Raw genomic sequence first — 19,529 nt, forward strand, 5'->3', positions numbered from 1 at the left:
AATCCGCAGCATGTTCATTATTTTTGCGGAATCGCGGTGATTACTCAGCCATAGGATTGCATTGAAACGCTCACTTTATGCATGTGGCTGTGCCCACCATGCGTAAAGTGAGCGCTTCATGTGCGGATGGTACCCAGGGCTTGGAGGAGAGGAGACTCTCCTTCAGGCCCTGGGAACAATATTCCTGTAAAAAAAAAAAATGAATTAAATTAAAAAATAGGATATACTTACCTTTTGATGGTGCCCGGTTTCCTCCCGCCTCTCAGCGGTGCCCGCGGCGGCTTCCGTTCCCAGGGATGCATTGCGCGAAGGACCTGAGATGATGTCGCGGTCACGCGACCGTGATGTCACAAAGGTCCTTCGCGCAAAGCATCCCTGGGAAAGGAACGTACTGGGAGCGCTGCTGAGGAGATCGGGGGGTCGTCGGAAGATGAGAATAAACATATTTTTTTTATTATTATTATTATTTTTAGCATCCTCTTTTACTACTGATGCTGCATAGGCAGCATCAATAGTAATAAGTTGATCACTTGTCAAGCACTATGCTTGACAAGTGTGACCAACCTGTCACTTTTCCAAGTGATGCTTCACATCGCTTGTAAAGCGCAAGCATTCTGCAAGCTAAAAACACTTGCAAAACGCTTATGTTTTGTGGGAAAACGCATGCGAATTCCGCATACGTTTTTCCCGCGGCAGGGAGTTGTGTAAAGGCTGCGGACATTTCCACAGCATTTCTGCAACGTGGGCACATAGCTTTAGTGTGTATGGGTGTATGTACAAGCCTGACTGTATCTAATAACAAACAAGAGACTTGCAGAGAGGTCCGAGTTCTAAACCCTGTGCATTTGTGAGTACAGCTCTGGATTATATTACAGGCTGGATCTCAATTAATAAAAGTAATAGAATGGGTTCAGTTTACCCAGTAAAAAACTTATTACAATACCACATGATATTCCAAAGGGAACAATTTCACTAAAGGGAACCTGTCAGCAGGATTTCAACCCCGCACACTTTTTATACATGCGTGTAGCTCTTTCAAAGACAATCCAGCAACACTTTTACATGGGCTCCATTCCTCCCTTACTGAGAAATGAGCATTTCAGCAAATGGGGCTGAAGAACTAGCGTAGATCTGAGGTCTCTAACACTCCAGCTCCATTCCACACCCTGAGCCCCTTCCTCCTGCTGCTCAATCAATGGCTCCTTTGGCTGAAGTCACACTGCAAGGGGGCTGTCACGCAAGAAGGGGGAGGCTTCTTGTTAAGGCTTCATGGACATAAATAATTCGGGGTATGAAATCAATGAAATCATGCTGAGAGTTTCCTTTTAAGTAAATAGATGAGCTGTATCCACTGCATACAGGAGCAAGATGAACAGAGGGAAAGGTTTTATTCTGCCTTCCAAAAAGTTTACATTTCCCAATATCACAACTCTCACCTGAATTGGGACATTCCTGCAAAGCCTTTGCCATTAAAGTATTTGCAATATTCTTCAAGCCAGCTCTGAACTCCAGCCGCACCGACTCCAACCTGCAGAAAATAGGAGGAAGGTCAGACAGAAGCCTGGACAGTAGCGTATAGACGTAAACGTGTAACACCACAGTATCCCAGTAACAGAATTATTCACAGATAATCCCACCCTTACATGCGGGTCAAACATGCAATTGTCATAACCAGCACAAGAACGAAATAGAAACAGTAGCAATTCTGGTCACCACATAAATCATTTTCCCTGCTCTTTTATGGCATTGTGGGAAGCAAAATATATTTAAAAAAACAAACAAAAAAAGGAGATTTTTGTGTACTCACCACAAAATCTCTTTCTCTTAGCTTCTAATTGGGGGACACAGGACAATGGTGTTATGCTGCTGTCCACTAGGAGGCAACACTATGCATAATCTGAAAAAGATTAACCGTGGCTCCTCCTCTGCAGTATACACCCCTGGACAGCGTCAGCCTTCTCCAGTTTTGTGCAAAAGCATTAGGAGGAACGTAACATGAATAACAGACATGCCTATAAGAAGGCCACTATGTACGAGCTGAAGGAACAATATGAGAACTCAACAGAAACAACTGCCCGTAAAGGGCAACAGGGTGGGAGCGGTGTCCCCCAATTAGAGGCTAAGAGAAAGATTTTACGGTGAGTACACAAAAATCTCCTTTACTCTGTCGCCTCATTGGGGGACACAGGACCATGGGACGTCCCAAAGCAGTCCCTGGGTGGGAAGCAATGGACGAATATTGTACAGACAGGCTCCTAAACTTGGGGCACCGCCGCCTGCAGAACCCGTCTACCCAGGCTCGCGTCCGCTGAGGACTGGGTATGAACTCTGTAGTGTTTAGTAAACGTGTGTAGGCTAGTCCAAGTGGCCGCCTTACGCACCTGTTGTGCCGAAGCCTGGTGCCGAATGGCCCAGGAGGCCCCCACCGCCCGTGTAGAGTGTGCCGTAATACCGGCTAGAAGAGGAGAATTCTTAAGGCGGTAGGCCTCTTGTATGGTGGATTTGATCCACCTGGCAAGGGTAGAATTGGAAGCAGGCAGACCCTTGCGGCCGCCTTCTGGAAGGAGGAAAAGAGAATCAGACCTCCGGAAGGACGCAGTCCTAGACACATATATACGCAATGCCCTGACAAGGTCAAGCGTATGCAGAGCCTTCTCCACTCTATGAACCGGGACCGGACAAAGGGAAGGCAGAGAAATTTCCTCATTGAGGTGGACACAACCTACGGAAGGAAGGATGGGACCGTACGGAGGACTACCTTGTCCTGGTGAAAAGCCAGAAAGGGCCATCTGCAGGAGAGTGCTGTCAGTTCAGACACCCTGCGTAGCGAGGTGATTGCCACCAGGAAAACCACCTTCTGGGATAGAAGGCGGAGCGAGACCTCCTTAAGAGGTTCGAAGGGTGGTCCCTGCAATGCTGTCAGGACCAGGTTAAGGTCCCACGTTTCTAGTGGTCGTCTGTAGGGGGGAACCAATCGGGAATTTTGCGGCTTGGTAGCAATGCACCTTTGAAAAAGCACTGAGAGGGCTGACACCTGGCTCTTAAGCAAGCCCAGGGACAGCCTCGCCTCCAGACCCGATTGAAGAAAACCAAGTAGTTTGGGGAGGGAATAAGGGAATGGGGTCTGGCCATGAGATTCGCACCAAGTAAAGAAAGCTTTCCAGGTACGGTAATAAATCTTAGCAGAGGCTGGCCTCCGTAACCCTGATCATGGTTCCAATGATGTCCGGCGAGAGCCCTGCCTGGGGTAGAACCCAGGTCTCAAGGGCCACGCCGTCAAATTGAGAGCCCCTGAGTTCTGGTGGTAGAACGGGCCTTGTGATAGAAGATCGGGGCGGTCGGGGAGACGCCAGGGGGCGTCTGCTGTAAGTTGTACGATGTGGGCGTACCATGTACGTCTGGGCCAGTCCGGTGCGATTAGGATGGTTGGAACTCCCTCTTGTTTGATCTTCCTCACCACCCTGGGTATCAGGGGGAGAGGTGGAAAAATGTACAGAAGCTGGAACTGGGTACAGTCCTGAACCAGAGCGTCTGCTCCGAGCGACCGCGGATCGTGTGTTCGGGCCATGAAGCTGGAGACCTTGGCATTGAAGTGGGATGCCATTAGGTCCACATCCGGGGTCCCCCAGTGGTGACAGATCTGGCGAAAAATTTCGGGATGGAGAGACTACTCTCCCGAGTCTATTCCTTGTCGGCTGAGGAAGTCTGCTTCCCAGTTGTCCACACCCTGAATGTGGACCGCCGAAAGAACCGACCCTGTGTCCTCTGCCCAGTGGAGGATGTGTGACACTTCTCGCATCGCCTGGGTACTGCGGGTCCCCCCTTGGTGATTCACATATGCCACGGCCGTGGCATTGTCCAACTGTATTCTGATGTGAGAGGCTGCCAGTAAGTGATGGAAGGCCCTCAATGCCAGGAGGATGGCACGAATTTCCAGGATGTTGATGGGCATGGTCGCTTCCACTGGGGACCACTTGCCCTGTGCCCTGTGGTGTAGGTGCACCGCACCCCAACCCGTCAGGCTTGCGTCGGTGGTCAGAACCTTCCATTGACCTGTGAGATAGGATTTCCCCTTTGCTAGCAAGGTTGGCTTGAGCTACCAGTGCAGGGACATCCTGGTTGACGTTAGCTGGAACTCCCTGTCGAGAGAAAAGGGATTCCTGTCCCATGACTTGAGAATGGCTAGTTGGAGAGGCCTGAGGTGAAACTGGGCAAATGGGACCGCTTCTATTGCTGCCCCCATCTTGCAGAGGACTCTCATGGCAAACCGGAGAGATCGAGGGGGTTTGCGGAGGAGGGTGCGAACTCCTAGGCGGAGAGCCAGTGCCTTGTCCTTGGGAAGGAGCACTAGACCCCTGGAGGTGTTGAATAGCATTCCCAGGAAGGTCAGGGACTGACTCGGGGTTGGTGATGACTTTTGTAGGTTGATTAACCAGCCCATGCGACTGAGAGTATCGGTTGTGATTGAGACGCTGAGCTCGCAGTCCTTGAAGGTAGGAGCCTTGCTGAGTAGATCGTCCAGGTATGGAACGACTACTATGCCTCTGGAGTGCAGGACGTCCATGGTGGCTGCCATGACTTTGGTGAACACTCTGGGAGCCGTGGCGAGTCTGAACGGGAGAGCCACGAATTGGTAGTGGTCCTGGCATATTGCGAACCTGAGAAACCTCTGATGGGCAGGTGCAATAGGTATATGCAGGTATGCGTCTTGTATGTCTATGGAGGCGAGATATTCTCCCTTCTCCATGGACGCAATGATGGACCGAAGGGACTCCATGCGGAAGTGACGGACCCGTACATATTTGTTGAGCTGTTTTAGGTCTAGTATGGGCCGTACGCTGCCTCATTTCTTGGGAACTACGAACAGATTGGAGTAGAACCCTCGGAAGCGGTCGGTCGTGGGGACCGGTACTATGACTCCTGCTTGAAAAAGCGAGGAGACCGCTTGGTGGTAGGCACGAGCCTTGGCTGGTGGTTTTGGGGGGACAGAGAGGAAGAATCGCTCCGGTGGGTTGGAGGTGAAGTCTATTTTGCATCCGGAAGACACTAGTTCCCTGACCCACCAGTCTTCTGTAATAGGCAGCCAGACTTGATGAAAGAGCAAAATTCGGCCGCCTACTGGTGTCGTGTCTTCTGGAGTCCGTGAGTCATGATGAGGAGAAAGTCTGGAGATTTTCCTCCTCTGGGCTTAGGCTGGCCTGCTTTTGACTGCCAGGTCTTGTCCGACCTTGGCGTCGATCGTGAGTTGTCCCTGCGTGGGCAACGATTACGATTTTGTGCTGGACACGAGACGGACCAGCCCGAGGAATTCCGTAAGGATCGGAATCGAGTTTGGTTACGCTTCTTGTAAGTGCGTTTAGGTCTGAGTTGGGGAAGAGAAGTACTCTTACCCCCGGTAGCATTGGATATCATCGTGTCCAACTGTTCACCGAAAAGTCTCCCACTGAGGTAGGGGAGGTGCGTGAGGGACTTCTTTGAGGCTGCGTCCGCTTTCCATTCCCGCAGCCAGAGGATACGCCGAATTGTGATGGCGTTTGATGCTATCCCCGCTACTCCCTTTGCTGAATCCGGAGCTGCATGAAGCATGTAATCTGCTACAACTGCTATTTGAACCGCTTGGTCCGACAGCTCAGGAGCGGATGCTTGGAGAGCTTGTAAATTTTTTGCCCAGGCCAGAATGGCCTTGGCAGCCTAAATTGAGGAGAACATGGGAGCCAGGGATGCCCCTGCTGCCTCGAAAATTGAAGGAGCCATGCGTTCTACCTGCCGGTCTGCTGCATCCCTGAGGGTTGAGCTATCTGGCAGTGAAAGGAGGGTCTGTGCTGCTAGCCTAGAGACTGGGGGGTCCACTTCGGGTGGATCTGTCCATTCCTTGGTGTCCTTCTGTGGGAAGGGGTACCTTGCCTCCAGATATTTGCGATTAGCGAAATTTTTCTCAGGCTGTGAGAGCTGCTTTTTTTTTTTAAGGATCGCCTTAAACTCTGGGTGGCTAGAGAAAACCTTAGGCGGCTTCAGAGGTCCTTTAAAGGAAATCTTATGTTCTGGGGCCTCTGGTGGCGGATCAGAAATGTCCAGCACCCGATGGATGGAAGAGATTATGTTCTCAACTAGCGCTGTATTGCTAGGGGGGATTGGGATCAGGGACCCCTCCGTTTCCCTGTCTGAGTCAGAGTCGCAGATGTCTTCCGAATCCTGTGTATCACTGATGCGTCCCCTGCTGGGTGAGCCGGGGAGGAGGCCTTCTCTGGTCAGGGATTGCGGAGATATGCATTGTCTGTCCCAGGAATAGGACGGTCTAGATGACCTAGAGCTACAGTCTCTCTCCCTAGAGGGGGAATGACCGTGTGCTATGGGATGAAGAAGATGGACTTGATCTATGGGTCCCGCTTGCGTCCTGACCTAGACGTGGATGTGCCAGGGTCATCTTGTTCCTGAGTCAAGCTCTCCCTTTGCTGGGTAACGATCATAGCCGAGGCATGACCCTGCAGAGCCTTATGCAATGTGGAGGTTAGGTTATCTATAGACTGCGTCAGATTGCGACATCTGAGTAGCCCATTCCGGCGTGGCATTAGACACCGATGCATTCGCAGGGGCTTCTTGGGGCTCTGACACATTAGTCTGTATACAGTTCTGGCAATGCGGGTACGTGCTGCCACTGGGGAGAGCGGTCCCGCAGGCTGTGCAGAATGCATAATAGCAGTTCTGCCTGGTTCTCTTGGACCTTGAGCCCGGCATAGTGCACAGAGTGCAGAAGGGCTAGCTATGTAGAGGACCCTATAGTGATGCAGAGAAGCCTATAGGGGAGCCTTATAGGGAATATGGATTCACAGCTGAGTAAAAAAACCCAGCTTACCCCACCAGTGTTGCCCATAGGTCCAGCGCCGAAGATCCACAGTCCTGTGCCCCCCGGAGACTGGCTGCCTGGTCCTGGTCCTGCAGACCGGGAGATGCAGGGTTAATCTGCAGCAGAAAATGGCCGCTGAGAAGGAGAGGAAGGGGGAGAAGGGGGCGGAGAGCTGGAAAAAGGCGGCAGAACTGTGTAAAAACGCGCCCTGTCTCGATCTGCCCCCTCTGACACTGTAGAGTGTCATATTTGTCATCCGGGGGGGCGGGCTGGAGAGGAGGCGGCGGCTTCAGCTAGGCTGAAGTCGGGGCCTAATTTAGCTGCCTGATGCCCAGAAGGGCTCCAGGCCGGCGCAAAAGTCTGGGAGGGGGTCGGATCTGAACCGGACCCCACCCCCCCGAGGGTAAAGGTAGGATAGCGGTGGGGCTATAAGTGGAAGGGCGGCCCGGTGGGGGGTCCCCCCAAGGCAGTATAGAGCTGGTGCTGCCGCAGAGACAGGGGCGCAGGGAGCCCTGTGTCTGTATCGTGCCATGCCTGCCTGCACTCCCCCCCGGCCCCAACAGGAGCCCGCAGCTGGCCTGGGGTCCCTGGATGCAGGCGCAGTGTGCTGGCCCATTGCTGGGAGCTGCAGAGTGCTGCCTGTACAGGCCCTACCTGAGGCGTCTCAACCTATGCCCGCAGAGAGGGATTAGGGAGGGTGCTGTGTGACCATCAGGGGGCTTTATCCTCGCCTCGACCTCAACCCAGAAACCAAAAGGAATTGGGGAAGGAGGGGGGGTCTCGCCTTCGAACCAGCACCCGAGGCACTGGTGAAGGAGCGACATGGGGAATAGCCATCTCCACTTCAACCGGGCACCCCATAATCGGGAGCCGAGGAAGGAGCCATGCCGGGAGTCTCACAGGAGACTCACTTTTCTTCATCTGTAATCCCGTCGGAAAAATGGAGTAAAGAAATTTTTTAGGTGTGCCTCCTATGCGACACTAAGCAAAAACTGGAGAAGGCTGACGCCGTCCAGGGGTGTATACTGCAGAGGAGGAGCCACGGTTAATCTTTTTCAGATTATGCATAGTGTCGCCTCCTAGTGGACAGCAGCATAACAGCATGGTTCTGTGTGCCCCAATGAGGCGACAGAGTAAAAAACATAAAAGGACCATAAATAAAATTACACACATAGCCTAAATCAATACTAACTGTAGCTATAGCCGCCCCACTCACCCAAGCCTATATATATCCTATATATATTACCTACCAAAACAACCAACAAGTAAGCAGAGATAATATGTGAGGTGGATGAAGCTGCATCACATACGATACACTGAGACTGCAGTATATACATCACATAGGATACACCGAGACTCTTCTGTATTCGCACGCCATAGGGAACACTGAAACTGCTGTATATACATCACATAGGATACACTGACACTCTGCAGTATATAATTCACATAGGATACGCAGACTGCTGTATATATCACATAGGAGAGTGAAACTTTGCTATATACATTCCATAGGAGACAGAGTGATTTAAACTTCACATAGCAGTCACAGACTGCTGTATACATCACATTGGATGCATGATCCGGCCTGCTTTAGTGTCCTGGCACTTCTCCAATGTTACTGCAGGATTGAAAATCTTACAGTTCATGCCAGGGGTGTTATAATGCCACTGCACCGAATAGTTAATTTTCCAGAGTGCAAATTCCCCTTAGGCAAACAAAGCTAGGAGTATGGGGAGGAGTAGATAAAATACGAAAAAACTTTAAGTTAAAAACCTCAGCAATGACAAAGAAGGAAAACTGACCATAACTCCGGAATCCTCGGATTTTTCAAACGAGACTTCTCCAGGATGGCTCTTGCCCTGGTCAGCTGCCCCACATTTTCCTCCAGTCTAGAGAGCAGCAGCCAAAGTGGAACTGAATGGGGGCATTTCTTCAGCTGCAATATTATAAAACACAACAACAAAAGATGCTAGATATTTAACATGAGAGCGCCTATTATAATTAACATAAAACATTACAGAAAAATAAATCAAGAAAAGACACAGACGAGATTGGGCATTGTTCACATGTACTTTAGGTAGTCCTTTTTGTCAGTTACATTTCGGAAATACATAATGGAATTCCATCCCAATACTCACCCATTTGCTAACTGATGCAAATAGAAGTCACCCATTTATTTCTATGGGGTCCATCTGGTTTCAGTTACCGGTGGTATGTATCTGTTTTTAGATTGACAAGAAAGCATGCAGAACTTTTTCTTACATTGTACAAAAAAAAAAAAAAAAAGACACCAAACAGACACCAGACAAACCAGATAATTAATATGACTATTCGGCTTCTGTTTGCATCAACTAGAAAGCAGATGAGCTTTGAGTATGAGGAGAAACAGACAAAAAAACCTCCTAAATCAACATGGGAACTTGGCCTGAAACACTGAATCTAAGCCTAAAGTGTACATTAGCAGCTTTTCCACACATATACTTCAATGCTGTCATAGACCCCAATTCATAAGATGGCGGTCCATGACAGTTTAATGACCATCTGGCCAGTATGCACCTGAATACCATTTGTTATCCATACGCCCTTACCCCTGAATTGTACGCCTCTCTGGAATTCTCTATCTGCTGCCGTTGCTCTTCAATTTGGCCCTTCATCATCCAGAGTTTGGGGAAATCTTCATAGTGGCTCAGCGCCTCCTCACACAGTTCCAGAGCAGCTTCAATGTTCCCCAATACCCACTCCAGCTTCACAGATTTCATGAACACCTGTAGGCATATAGTAATATAACATGAAAAAAAAACATTAAGCCAGATGATTTGTGCTAGATTTTATGCAGAGAATTAAAGATGTGTAGTACCCTGCGATAGCCAGTAAAAGTAGACGGCCAGCTCCGCAAGCAAGTACTTCTGGACGGCAGTCACCAACACCAATAACAGCTGATCGGCTGGGGTGCCGGATGTCAGACTCAGGCCCATCAGACATTGATAACCTATCCCAAGGTCACTGATGACCTATCGCCCAGGTCATCAATGTAAAAGTAGTGGACAACCTCTTTAATGCAAATCTGCTGCATCAGAAAAGGGCAAACCTACCCACAAAACTATGCAAAGTGAAAAGCAGGATAAGCATAAATCAAAGTTAAACATATTAAAATTATGAAAGTAAACTACTGCAATTTTTTTCACCCCCTTTTGTAGCAAAAAAAAGTAATACATTTCCATACAATCCTCAGACAATGCCTGGAGAGGTGTGCTTACCCTAGCAGTGGCTGCACTGCTCCTAGCCTTAGCCAGCAGTCTTCTAGCCCTCTCGTACTCGTTGTTTTCTGACTCCAACTTGACGGCTGCCAACCAGATCTCTTCACTATTGGGGTTCGCCTGAGAAGAATGAAATATAATTGATGGATTTTCCTCCTCTAAGAGAACCTCCAGTCATACAACAAGAATCTAGTGGATGAATATGCAGTCATAATACCAACCTGGAAAGCAAGCGCAAGAATACTCCTAGCAGCTGGCACATCTCCTGCTAGCCACTTGGACTTTGCGCCCATCAACCATAAAACCTCAGCCTTAGGACAGTGGGCAACTGCTCTCTGCAGAAGGGTCTCCAGGGACTCCCTAAGGGAGAACAGGCATCATTTATAAGTTCTTAATATGACAGCAAAACTAAGCTAAGCTTGCAGCCCTACACATTATTAATACAGGGCATAATATTTCCATTTTTTTTACGGATTGTGAAATGCAGCCTACTTTAACACTCTGAATTTTTTACTATTTTGCAGGCTACTTATGGAAATAGCAAGTTTGTGCACAGGAAAGCCTGTAATAGTAGCAAAAACATCTGGGCATATACAGACAAACATGTTGAAAGAACAATTTGGGACATTGCATTGTACCTTGTACCATGGTTCTTTTCAAAATAAGCAGCTCTAAGCCACACGCTTTTCTTGCTGGGGAAAACCTGGAGAGCATGTGCATAGATGGCTCGTGCACACTCCAGGGCGCCATGAGAAACGCACTGCAATATAAGATTATATACATGTCATTAGGTGCAATGAACATTGAGATAATAGCCACATTTTTTTAATATAAAGAAAACTTACACTATCTGCATCTTCCATCCACGTGTGCTTCCGGTCCTCCTCTTCTATGCCAATACCGATGACTGCTCTTACTACCGCCTGGCATGTCACCACACTGCCAGCTTTGTCACACTCCTCAGCGTCCTGTAGTAGAACAGTAAACTACATTAGTGATACAGAAGATGGAGAGACTGGTCATTTAGTCGCCTTACACTAAAAAGTCATTGAAAATCTCATACTACCTAAACTAAGAGCCCTCTCCTGCCCACATTCACAGCTGACCTGTATCCACTGTTCCCGATTGATTTCTACTCCATTAGCTCTCAGAGAGGTGATGGCTCTGTCTACGATCTTCTCCACCATTTGAGTGTTCCCATTGGCTTCTTCCAGTTTGGCAGCTGTTATCCAAATATGTCTGTCGGTGGGAATATTCTCACGAGCTTTGTTCAAGACCTTGCGAGCATTCTCATAGGTCTCAAGCCTGGCTAGGGCCAACCACAGCTGGAGGATAAACAGGCAACATATGTAAGACAGTAGAATTTACCAAGATTCTTACCTTTGGCATCTTAGCTTTTTCAGTATAATAGAGGGTTTAGAGCCAGACAAGGTACCATCAGGACATATCCATTAGGAGAAGGTAGAATGCCAAGAGATAAAAAGCCAATGCCAGAAAATCAGACTCTTACATTTGTCTTAGTTTCCAGCCTGCAGCAATCTCACCTCCACGCTGGTCGGGCAGCACTCAACAGCACGACTCAACATAATACGAGCATCCTCTGGTTCCTCCAGCTCCACAGCAGCTTTCCACAAACGGACAGAATTTGGGACATGTTCTAGAGCTGTGCAGATCAACAACCAGGACATTATTATGTGTGACAATTCGGAAGACCACTTCAGAGAATGAAAACATTCTAGTACTCACCCTTCCGCAAAACACGTTTTTTGGCTCTGAGATCAGTTTCCAACTCTGCAGCTCTGATGTAGATCCGAACAGACTGTGGGAGGTGACAGATGGCCTGAGCCACCACGGCTTTTGCAGTGTCTCCCGGCTGCAGTCGAGCAGCCTCCAGCCAGACATCTTCACTCTATACAAAACAAACATTACATTTATGTATTATTCTCATATTGTAAATATAGGATATCCCACGAATGACAACATCTGCAAGGAGTTTGTATGTTCTCCCTGTGTTTGAGTGGGTTTCCTCCCACACTCCAAAGACATACTGATAGGGAAGTTAGATTATGAGCCCAATCGGGGACAGTGATGATAATGTGTGCATACAGTAAAGCGCTGTGGAATATGTTAGAGCTATATAAAAATAAAGATTATTATTATATGCCATCACTTTATAACAGATAGGTATTTGAGCTCTTGGACTACCACCGATCATAAAAATAATGGGGGTCACAGAAAACTATAATTGCAACGCCTTTGTTTTTTTCTTTTGCACGGTAGTCCCCTGGCTTCCCATTGGGTCTGAATTTTTAGCATGACCTTAAAGTGAATGGGTCTGGTTGCTGGTGGTCAGAAGCACTGCAGATAAAACCTAGGTGAGCTGCTCGGCCACCAACCTATATACAATTCATTCTCAGAATCGGCAAGGATCCTAGAAATCAGATTTTAGTGACAGCATATCCTTTAAGATAATGGGAATAACTTTTAAAACTACTATAATTTATGCTGTATTTACCATAATATAATTTATAGTTCCTCTCCATACAACCTATATAGGCATATGGCAATCAATGTGAGGAGGTAACCCTGTCGAAAAAGTCAGGATAGTGTGTCTCCCACCCACCAAGACAAGCAATGAACAGGCTTTATGTACAACTACATGTTCTCTCTTTAAAGGGGTTATATGGGACTGTTTTGTTTTTTTACTATAGGCCTAAAAACTAATAGGCAGGTACTTGCTAACTACCTTCATGCTCTGCCCGGAACTAGGTATAGCAGTCATTGACTACTCCTGCCAGCGATTAAGCTGCTCAATGTCAACAGAGCAGCTCTTCCTTTTCCAGGCTGCTCTGCCGACAGGGCGTGACTGCTAACGTCATGATGACTGACTGCAGGCTCCCCGCAGGTAGGAAGCAGGCTATTAATAAGCATGACATAGGCAGTCACACCCCATCAACAGAGCATAGTGGAAGAAAAGTTGCTGCTCTGTTGACGCAACATTAACACAGGAGCCACTGAATCGTGGGCAGGAGCGGTATATATATATTAAAAAAATAAACCGTCCTGGATAAACCCTTTACCACACATGAGAATATTGCTCACCTTGGGACACATCTCTGTGCCTTTCATGATAAGGTTCCTGGCTACTTGCAATTTGCCTGTAACTTCTTCCAGACGAGCAGAAGCAATCCAAGCTGGTGGATGATGTGGATTAGTCTCCCGCACAGACTTCAGTAAAAGACGTGCTTTCTTAATATCACTGGTGAGTAGGGGAAAAAACTTGATTAATCTAAAATGTACCACAACCAATTAAATAAAGTATCTTATACCAGAATTAACACACTTACTTGATATCTCCCCCGTGTGTTGGAATCATAGAGTTCAGGTCAGTCAGGTAACCTTTAGGATCCACCACCGTCTGACCACTAACAGAGTCTGAAACCTATAGGCATAATAATAAAGATATACAAAATCATTTGTGAGTTAATAATTACAAATCCAAACTACATTTACACAGGGGTCATAATGATGTGTAATTCCTCTTCCCCTCACCTGGCTCAGCCTCATGTCCATCAGAGTGTTTCTGGCCTGACCAATCTTTCTCATGTCAAGGTCTCCAGATCCAGGTGTCATTAGACCAGGGGTCATTCCTCCTGGGTACGGGGTGTTTAGACCTCCAGGAAATGGGGTATTCAATCCTCCAAATTGCTAAAGTAAGAAAAAAATACATACGTTTGTTGTACATAGGTTCAACATTTCTGCAGTTATAGCACAAACACAATGCACTTACTGTCTGCCGCGGATCAACAGATGTATGATTCTCTCCAGTTTGTAAATGTTTGGCGAAGAAGCTATCAGGGACAGGGGTCAGCTTCTCATGGCGAGGATTTCTTTGGCGCTTGTTGCGGGCATCGCCAACCTCTGGGATGCTTAGCCACTCCTCTTCTGTCACTTCAGCCAGTTTTCTCTGGAAATAAATAAAATAATGTAAACCTGGAAAATTGTGAGCACAGAGAAGACAACGGCAAGGCCCCAAAAAGCCAGTGTGAAAGGAGTGGTAGAGCAAATGTGTGATTACTGCTCCATTCACTGTCTTTGGGACCGACTGACATTTCTGAACGCATCCCATCCCAAAAAAGGGGAGCAACAAAAGCCCGTGCACTCTAGGGCAAAGGACGTCTAGGTGACTGAAAAAACATGGCCTATAATATGACTAACAATGGTGGTTACCAAATAGCTTCTACCTGTCCCATAACAAAATGCAGGAGAAATCTTCATACACAGCTGAGCTCCTAAGGGACAGAGCCAGACAAAACTACAAGGTTGTCTCCAGGCATGCTTACCTTTAAATCAGAGAACTGCTGCTGGATTTTAGGTCTCTCCATACGGTACTTCTCGATTTCCTCTTTCTCTCTCTGCTCTCTTCATAAAAAGAAAAAAAAAAAAAGAGCAGTCATTAAGAGTAGGAACTCTAGGCACAATACGGGGGGTCCCTGGCTTAACACTTCCTTTTAGGATCCTGAAAGGAGAGATGTTCTGAACAAGTGACCGCTGTTCTGGTGGACTCCATTTTTTACCGAAAAGTCACAATTTAATACTATACTATTATTCAGAATTGTGGGACCCAGAGTGCTCAGCTAATCACTGCAGCAGTGTCACCACCATCCTCTTGTAATACTGATATTTCACCTTCTTTCCTTCCTCCTCTCATCCATCCTCTTGTCCAGGGCAGCATAAATAGCATCAGCTTCCTCGTCGTCCTTCTCATAGGGGCCACTGGAGAACAAGCTTCCAGCATAACCATTAAACTGGAGATTGGGACAAAAGAGGAGAGAGACCGTTTTAAAAACCTCACTCGTCAAAATTTCTATAAAATGACTGTGAGCCTATAGAAGGGCAGTCTGGATTGACTGACATTTTATAATCACCTCATCATAATTTGTGTCGTTCAGATCTTCATCATCGTCATCTGCTTGGTTTTTCTTCATTTGGTCGCCCACTGTCCTCTTCCCTGGCGGTGCATGGCGGTCATCTACTGGGTCATTGGCATCACGAGCCGGACCAATATCAGAACGGGTGGTGAAACCGGTAGCACTAAAAGATGACAAGGAAAGAACTAAGTCCACGGAATACTTAAAGGGGCAGCAACTTACAAGATCTATTACTGCTAACTGCCGTGCACCATGAAAAGAGCTAACCTCTGCAGCCCCGCTCTCCGCGACTGTCGACAAGTGACGCTGCCCCTCTCCGCGACCGTCGACAAGTGACGCGGCCCCTCTCCGCGACCGTCCACAAGTGACGCGGCCCCTCTCCGCGACCGTCCACAAGTGACGCGGCCCCTCTCCGCGACCGTCCACAAGTGACGCGGCCCCTCTCCGCGACCGTCCACAAGTGACGCGGCCCCTCTCCGCGACCGTCCACAAGTGACGCGGCCCCTCTCCGCGACCGTCCACAAGTGACGCGGCCCCTCTCCGCGACCGTCCACAAGTGACGCGGCCCCTCTCCGCGACCGTCCACAAGTGACGCGGCCCCTCTCCGCGACCGTCCACAAGTGACGCGGCCCCTCTCCGCGACCGTCCACAAGTGACGCGGCCCCTCTCCGCGACCGTCCACAAGTGACGCGGCCCCTCTCCGCGACCGTCCACAAGTGACGCGGCCCCTCTCCGCGACCGTCCACAAGTGACGCGGCCCCTCTCCGCGACCGTCCACAAGTGACGCGGCCCCTCTCCGCGACCGTCCACAAGTGACGCGGCCCCTCTCCGCGACCGTCCACAAGTGACGCGGCCCCTCTCCGCGACCGTCCATAAGTGACGCGGCCCCTCTCCGCGACCGTCCACAAGTGACGCGGCCCCTCTCCGCGACCGTCCACAAGTGACGCGGCCCCTCTCCGCGACCGTCCACAAGTGACGCGGCCCCTCTCCGTGACAGTCCACAAGTGACATGGCCCCTCTCCGCAAAAGTCGACAAGTGACACGGCCCCTCTCCGCGAAAGTCGACAAGTGACACGGCCCCTCTCCGCGAAAGTCGACAAGTGACACGGCCACTCTCCACGAAAGTCAACAAGTGACACGGCCCCTCTCCGTGACCGTCCACAAGTGACGCTGCCCCTCTCCGCGACAGTCGACAAGGCCCCTCTCCGCGAGTCGACAAGTGACGCGGCCCCTCTCCGCGACAGTCGACAAGTGACGCGGCCCCTCTCCGCGAGTTGACAAGTGACGCTGCCCCTCTCCGCGACCGTCGACAAGTGACGTGGCCCCTCTCCGCGAGTCGACAAGTGACGCTGCCCCTCTCCGCGACCGTCGACAAGTGACGTGGCCCCTCTCCGCGACAGTCGACAAGTGACGTGGCCCCTCTCCGCGACAGTCGACAAGTGACGCGGCCCCTCTCCGCGACAGTCGACAAGTGACGCGGCCCCTCTCCGCGACAGTCGACAAGTGACGCGGCCCCTCTCCGCGACAGTCGACAAGTGACGCGGCCCCTCTCCGCGAGTCGACAAGTGACGCGGCCCCTCTCCGTGACAGTCGACAAGTGACGCGGCCCCTCTCCGTGAGTCGACAAGTAATGCGGCCCCTCTCCGCGACCGTCGACAAGTGACGCAGTCCCTCTTTGCAACCGTCACCAAGAGCAGCAGCCCCTCTCTGCAACACACGCTCTCTGTGTGATTGTCGACAAGTCACACAGCCCCTCACCATGCGACGCAGGCCCCATCCATGTGAGCAACTCTTAGTAAATTCACCCCTCTCCATTTGCTTGGCTGAGCACCGCAGCCCCTCGCTCTGCACAGCCACGTACCGGACACGTTACACGCCTATAGCTACCGATACTAGCAGCACATCTTCTCCTGCCCCAGAACCAGTCCTGCGGAGCTCTTACCCTCTGCCCAGGCCGGGCACATAGCCCAGCGGGGCCGCCATACCCAGGAACGGCTTCTTCTTCTTGTTCATGGTGCCAGTGATGGACGCAGTTAGCCCGGAGGCTCCACCGGGGTTACCGGCTCCTGAGGGCCCGGGGCCGCTTCCTGACGACGAGGAGGCCGCCATTTTTTCCAGCACTGAGAAGCGACAGCAGAACGTCTCCCACAATGCACCGCGCTCTACGTGTCCGCAACTTCCGGCGCTGCGTGACCATAGAGCCGTCACATAGGAGCCGGCGCCATCTTACGGGAGACAGCCTGAGGAAAGTCTCCACAACAATGGCTGCCGTTACCAGGAGTTACTGCATACTATCAGTGCGTCATCCAAACTGAGGCTTTCACCGAAAGAAATACAAAATGTTTGGGTTCTTTGCCCCAGGGAGTGTGGGCTGTCGTGTGGTTGGTAGTGAACTGTTCTCTCACCTGTTACAGAAAATAAAGTAAACTATGAATTTGTTTTACACATAAAACAATAACATTGCGAGCTGATGTTGCAGTACCTATTGCTGCCTGTAGATGGCGCTGTGCACTTTGGAGACGACTTACTGCTTTTGCGCCTTTTGGTGTTTTGCGCCCTGTTTGCGCCATGTTCATTTGCGCCTTCTTTATGTTTTCATCTGTTTGGGGCTTTTCTTTTAGTTCACCATTGTGAGGGGAGTTTGGGGTTTTCAGATATTTTTGGATAAATCGTTTGTGGCTTTTCGGAAAAATCCTGAAATAGTTGTGCAAATATCTTCCCATCCACAGAGTGATTTTAAGGACGCCTGGGATTTTACATTTTTCTGGCACTTTTTGCTATAAAAAAAAAATAGCAGAAAAGGTCGAAAGCAAAAAAAAAAAAGACCCTCCGCACCGATTCATCATTTTTTTTATTTTGCTGGGGGTTTTTTGTTCAGGCATTTTGCTGAAGTTCCAAGATCAAATTTTTTTTGTCTTGAATCTTTTTTCTTGACGTTTTAAAAAGTCGCACATTTCGCAAAATGTCACAATGGGGTTGGGGTATATTATTATTATTATTTATTTATATAGCACCATTGATTTCATGGTGCTGTACATGAGAAGGGGTTACATACAAGTTACAGATATCACAGTAAACAAACTAACAATGACAGACTGATACAGAGGGGCGAGGACCCTGCCCTTGTGGGCTTACATTCTCCAGGATGGTGGGGATGGAGACAGTAGGTTGAGGGTTGCAGGAGCTCCGGTGTTGGTGAGGCGGTAGCTTCGGTAGTGATGAGGAGGCAGCGGGGTCAGTGCAGGCTGTAGGCTTTCCTGAAGAGGTGAGTTTTCAGGTTCTGTCTGAAGGATCCGAATGTGGTTGATAGTCGGACGTGTTGGGGCAGAGAATTCCAGAGGATGGGGGATATTCGGGAGAAGGCTTGGAGGTGGTTGGGTGAGGAGCGGATAAGTGTGGAGGAGAGTAGGAGGTCTTGGGAGGACCGGAGATTACGTGAGGGAAGATATCGGGAGATTAGTTCAGAGATATATGGTGGAGACAGGTTATGGATGGCTTTGTAGGTCAGTATTAGTAATTTGAACTGGATACGCTGAGGGAATGGGAGCCAGTGAAGAGATTTGCAGAGGGGGGGAAGCGGAGGAGTAGCAAGGAGAGAGATGAATTAGGCAGCAGAGTTAAGGACGGACTGGAGAGGTGCAAGGGTGTTGGCAGGGAGGCCGCAGAAAAGGATGTTGCAGTAGTCAAGGCGGGAGATGATGAGGGCATGCACAAGCATTTTAGTAGATTGAAGGTTGAGGAAAGGATGGATTCTGGAGATATTTTTGAGCTGGAGGCGACAGGAGGTGGAAAGAGCTTGGATGTGCGGTTTGAAGGACAGGGCAGAGTCGAAGGTTACTCCGAGGCAGCGGACTTCTGGTACGGGGGAAAGCATTATGTCATTGATTGCGATAGATAGGTCAGGTAAGGAAGATCTGTGGGATGGAGGAAAGATGATGAGTTCAGATTTGTCCACATTGAGTTTGAGGAAGCGAGAGGAGAAGGAGGATATGGCTGATAGGCACTCTGGGATTCTGGACAGCAGAGCAGTGACGTCTGGGCCAGAGAGGTAGATCTGAGTGTCATCAGCATAGAGGTGGTACTGGAATCCATGGGACTTTATGAGTTGTCCCAAGCCAAGTGTATAGGTTGAGAAGAGTAGGGGTCCTAGAACAGAGCCTTGGGGGACTCCAACAGAGAGAGGGTGGGAGGAGGAGGTAGTGTGGGAGTGGGAGACGCTGAATGTGCGGTTGGAAAGGTACGAGGCGATCCAGGATAGGGTGAGGTCTTTGATGCCAAAGGAGGAGAGGATCTGTAGTAGGAGGCAGTGGTCAACTGTGTCGAAAGCAGAGGACAAGTCTAGAAGGAGGAGTACAGAGTATTGTCCAGTAGCTTTGGCGGTAAGTAGGTCGTTAGTGATTTTGGTCAGGGCAGTCTCAGTTGAGTGATGGGGGCGGAAACCAGATTGTAGATTGTCGAACAACAAGTTAGATGAGAGGTGGGAGGAAAGTTCAGCGT

At 49.4% G+C, this 19,529-nt stretch overlaps 1 protein-coding gene across 1 annotated transcript in view; it reads right to left on the minus strand.

The window, feature by feature from the left end:
- The window catches only part of PRPF6 (pre-mRNA processing factor 6), a 32,492-nt gene extending 15,156 nt beyond the window's left edge, over positions 1-17,336 (minus strand). Inside the window, exons 1-18 of the mRNA XM_077252965.1 lie at positions 16,975-17,336; positions 15,030-15,195; positions 14,791-14,909; positions 14,445-14,523; positions 13,892-14,068; positions 13,654-13,809; positions 13,449-13,543; positions 13,204-13,360; positions 11,848-12,010; positions 11,646-11,764; positions 11,208-11,426; positions 10,947-11,069; positions 10,740-10,861; positions 10,323-10,461; positions 10,102-10,221; positions 9,433-9,609; positions 8,647-8,780; positions 1,437-1,528 (exon numbers count right to left, since the gene is read on the minus strand). Of these exons, the coding sequence (XP_077109080.1) occupies positions 1,437-1,528; positions 8,647-8,780; positions 9,433-9,609; positions 10,102-10,221; positions 10,323-10,461; positions 10,740-10,861; positions 10,947-11,069; positions 11,208-11,426; positions 11,646-11,764; positions 11,848-12,010; positions 13,204-13,360; positions 13,449-13,543; positions 13,654-13,809; positions 13,892-14,068; positions 14,445-14,523; positions 14,791-14,909; positions 15,030-15,195; positions 16,975-17,141 (2,524 nt within the window). The 5' untranslated portion in view covers positions 17,142-17,336. The remainder of the gene's footprint in view (positions 1-1,436; positions 1,529-8,646; positions 8,781-9,432; positions 9,610-10,101; positions 10,222-10,322; positions 10,462-10,739; positions 10,862-10,946; positions 11,070-11,207; positions 11,427-11,645; positions 11,765-11,847; positions 12,011-13,203; positions 13,361-13,448; positions 13,544-13,653; positions 13,810-13,891; positions 14,069-14,444; positions 14,524-14,790; positions 14,910-15,029; positions 15,196-16,974) is intronic.
- Positions 17,337-19,529: the final 2,193 nt, after the last annotated feature.

This window comes from Ranitomeya variabilis, chromosome 4 (genome assembly GCF_051348905.1).
Source record: "Ranitomeya variabilis isolate aRanVar5 chromosome 4, aRanVar5.hap1, whole genome shotgun sequence".
Lineage (NCBI taxonomy): Eukaryota > Metazoa > Chordata > Amphibia > Anura > Dendrobatidae > Ranitomeya > Ranitomeya variabilis.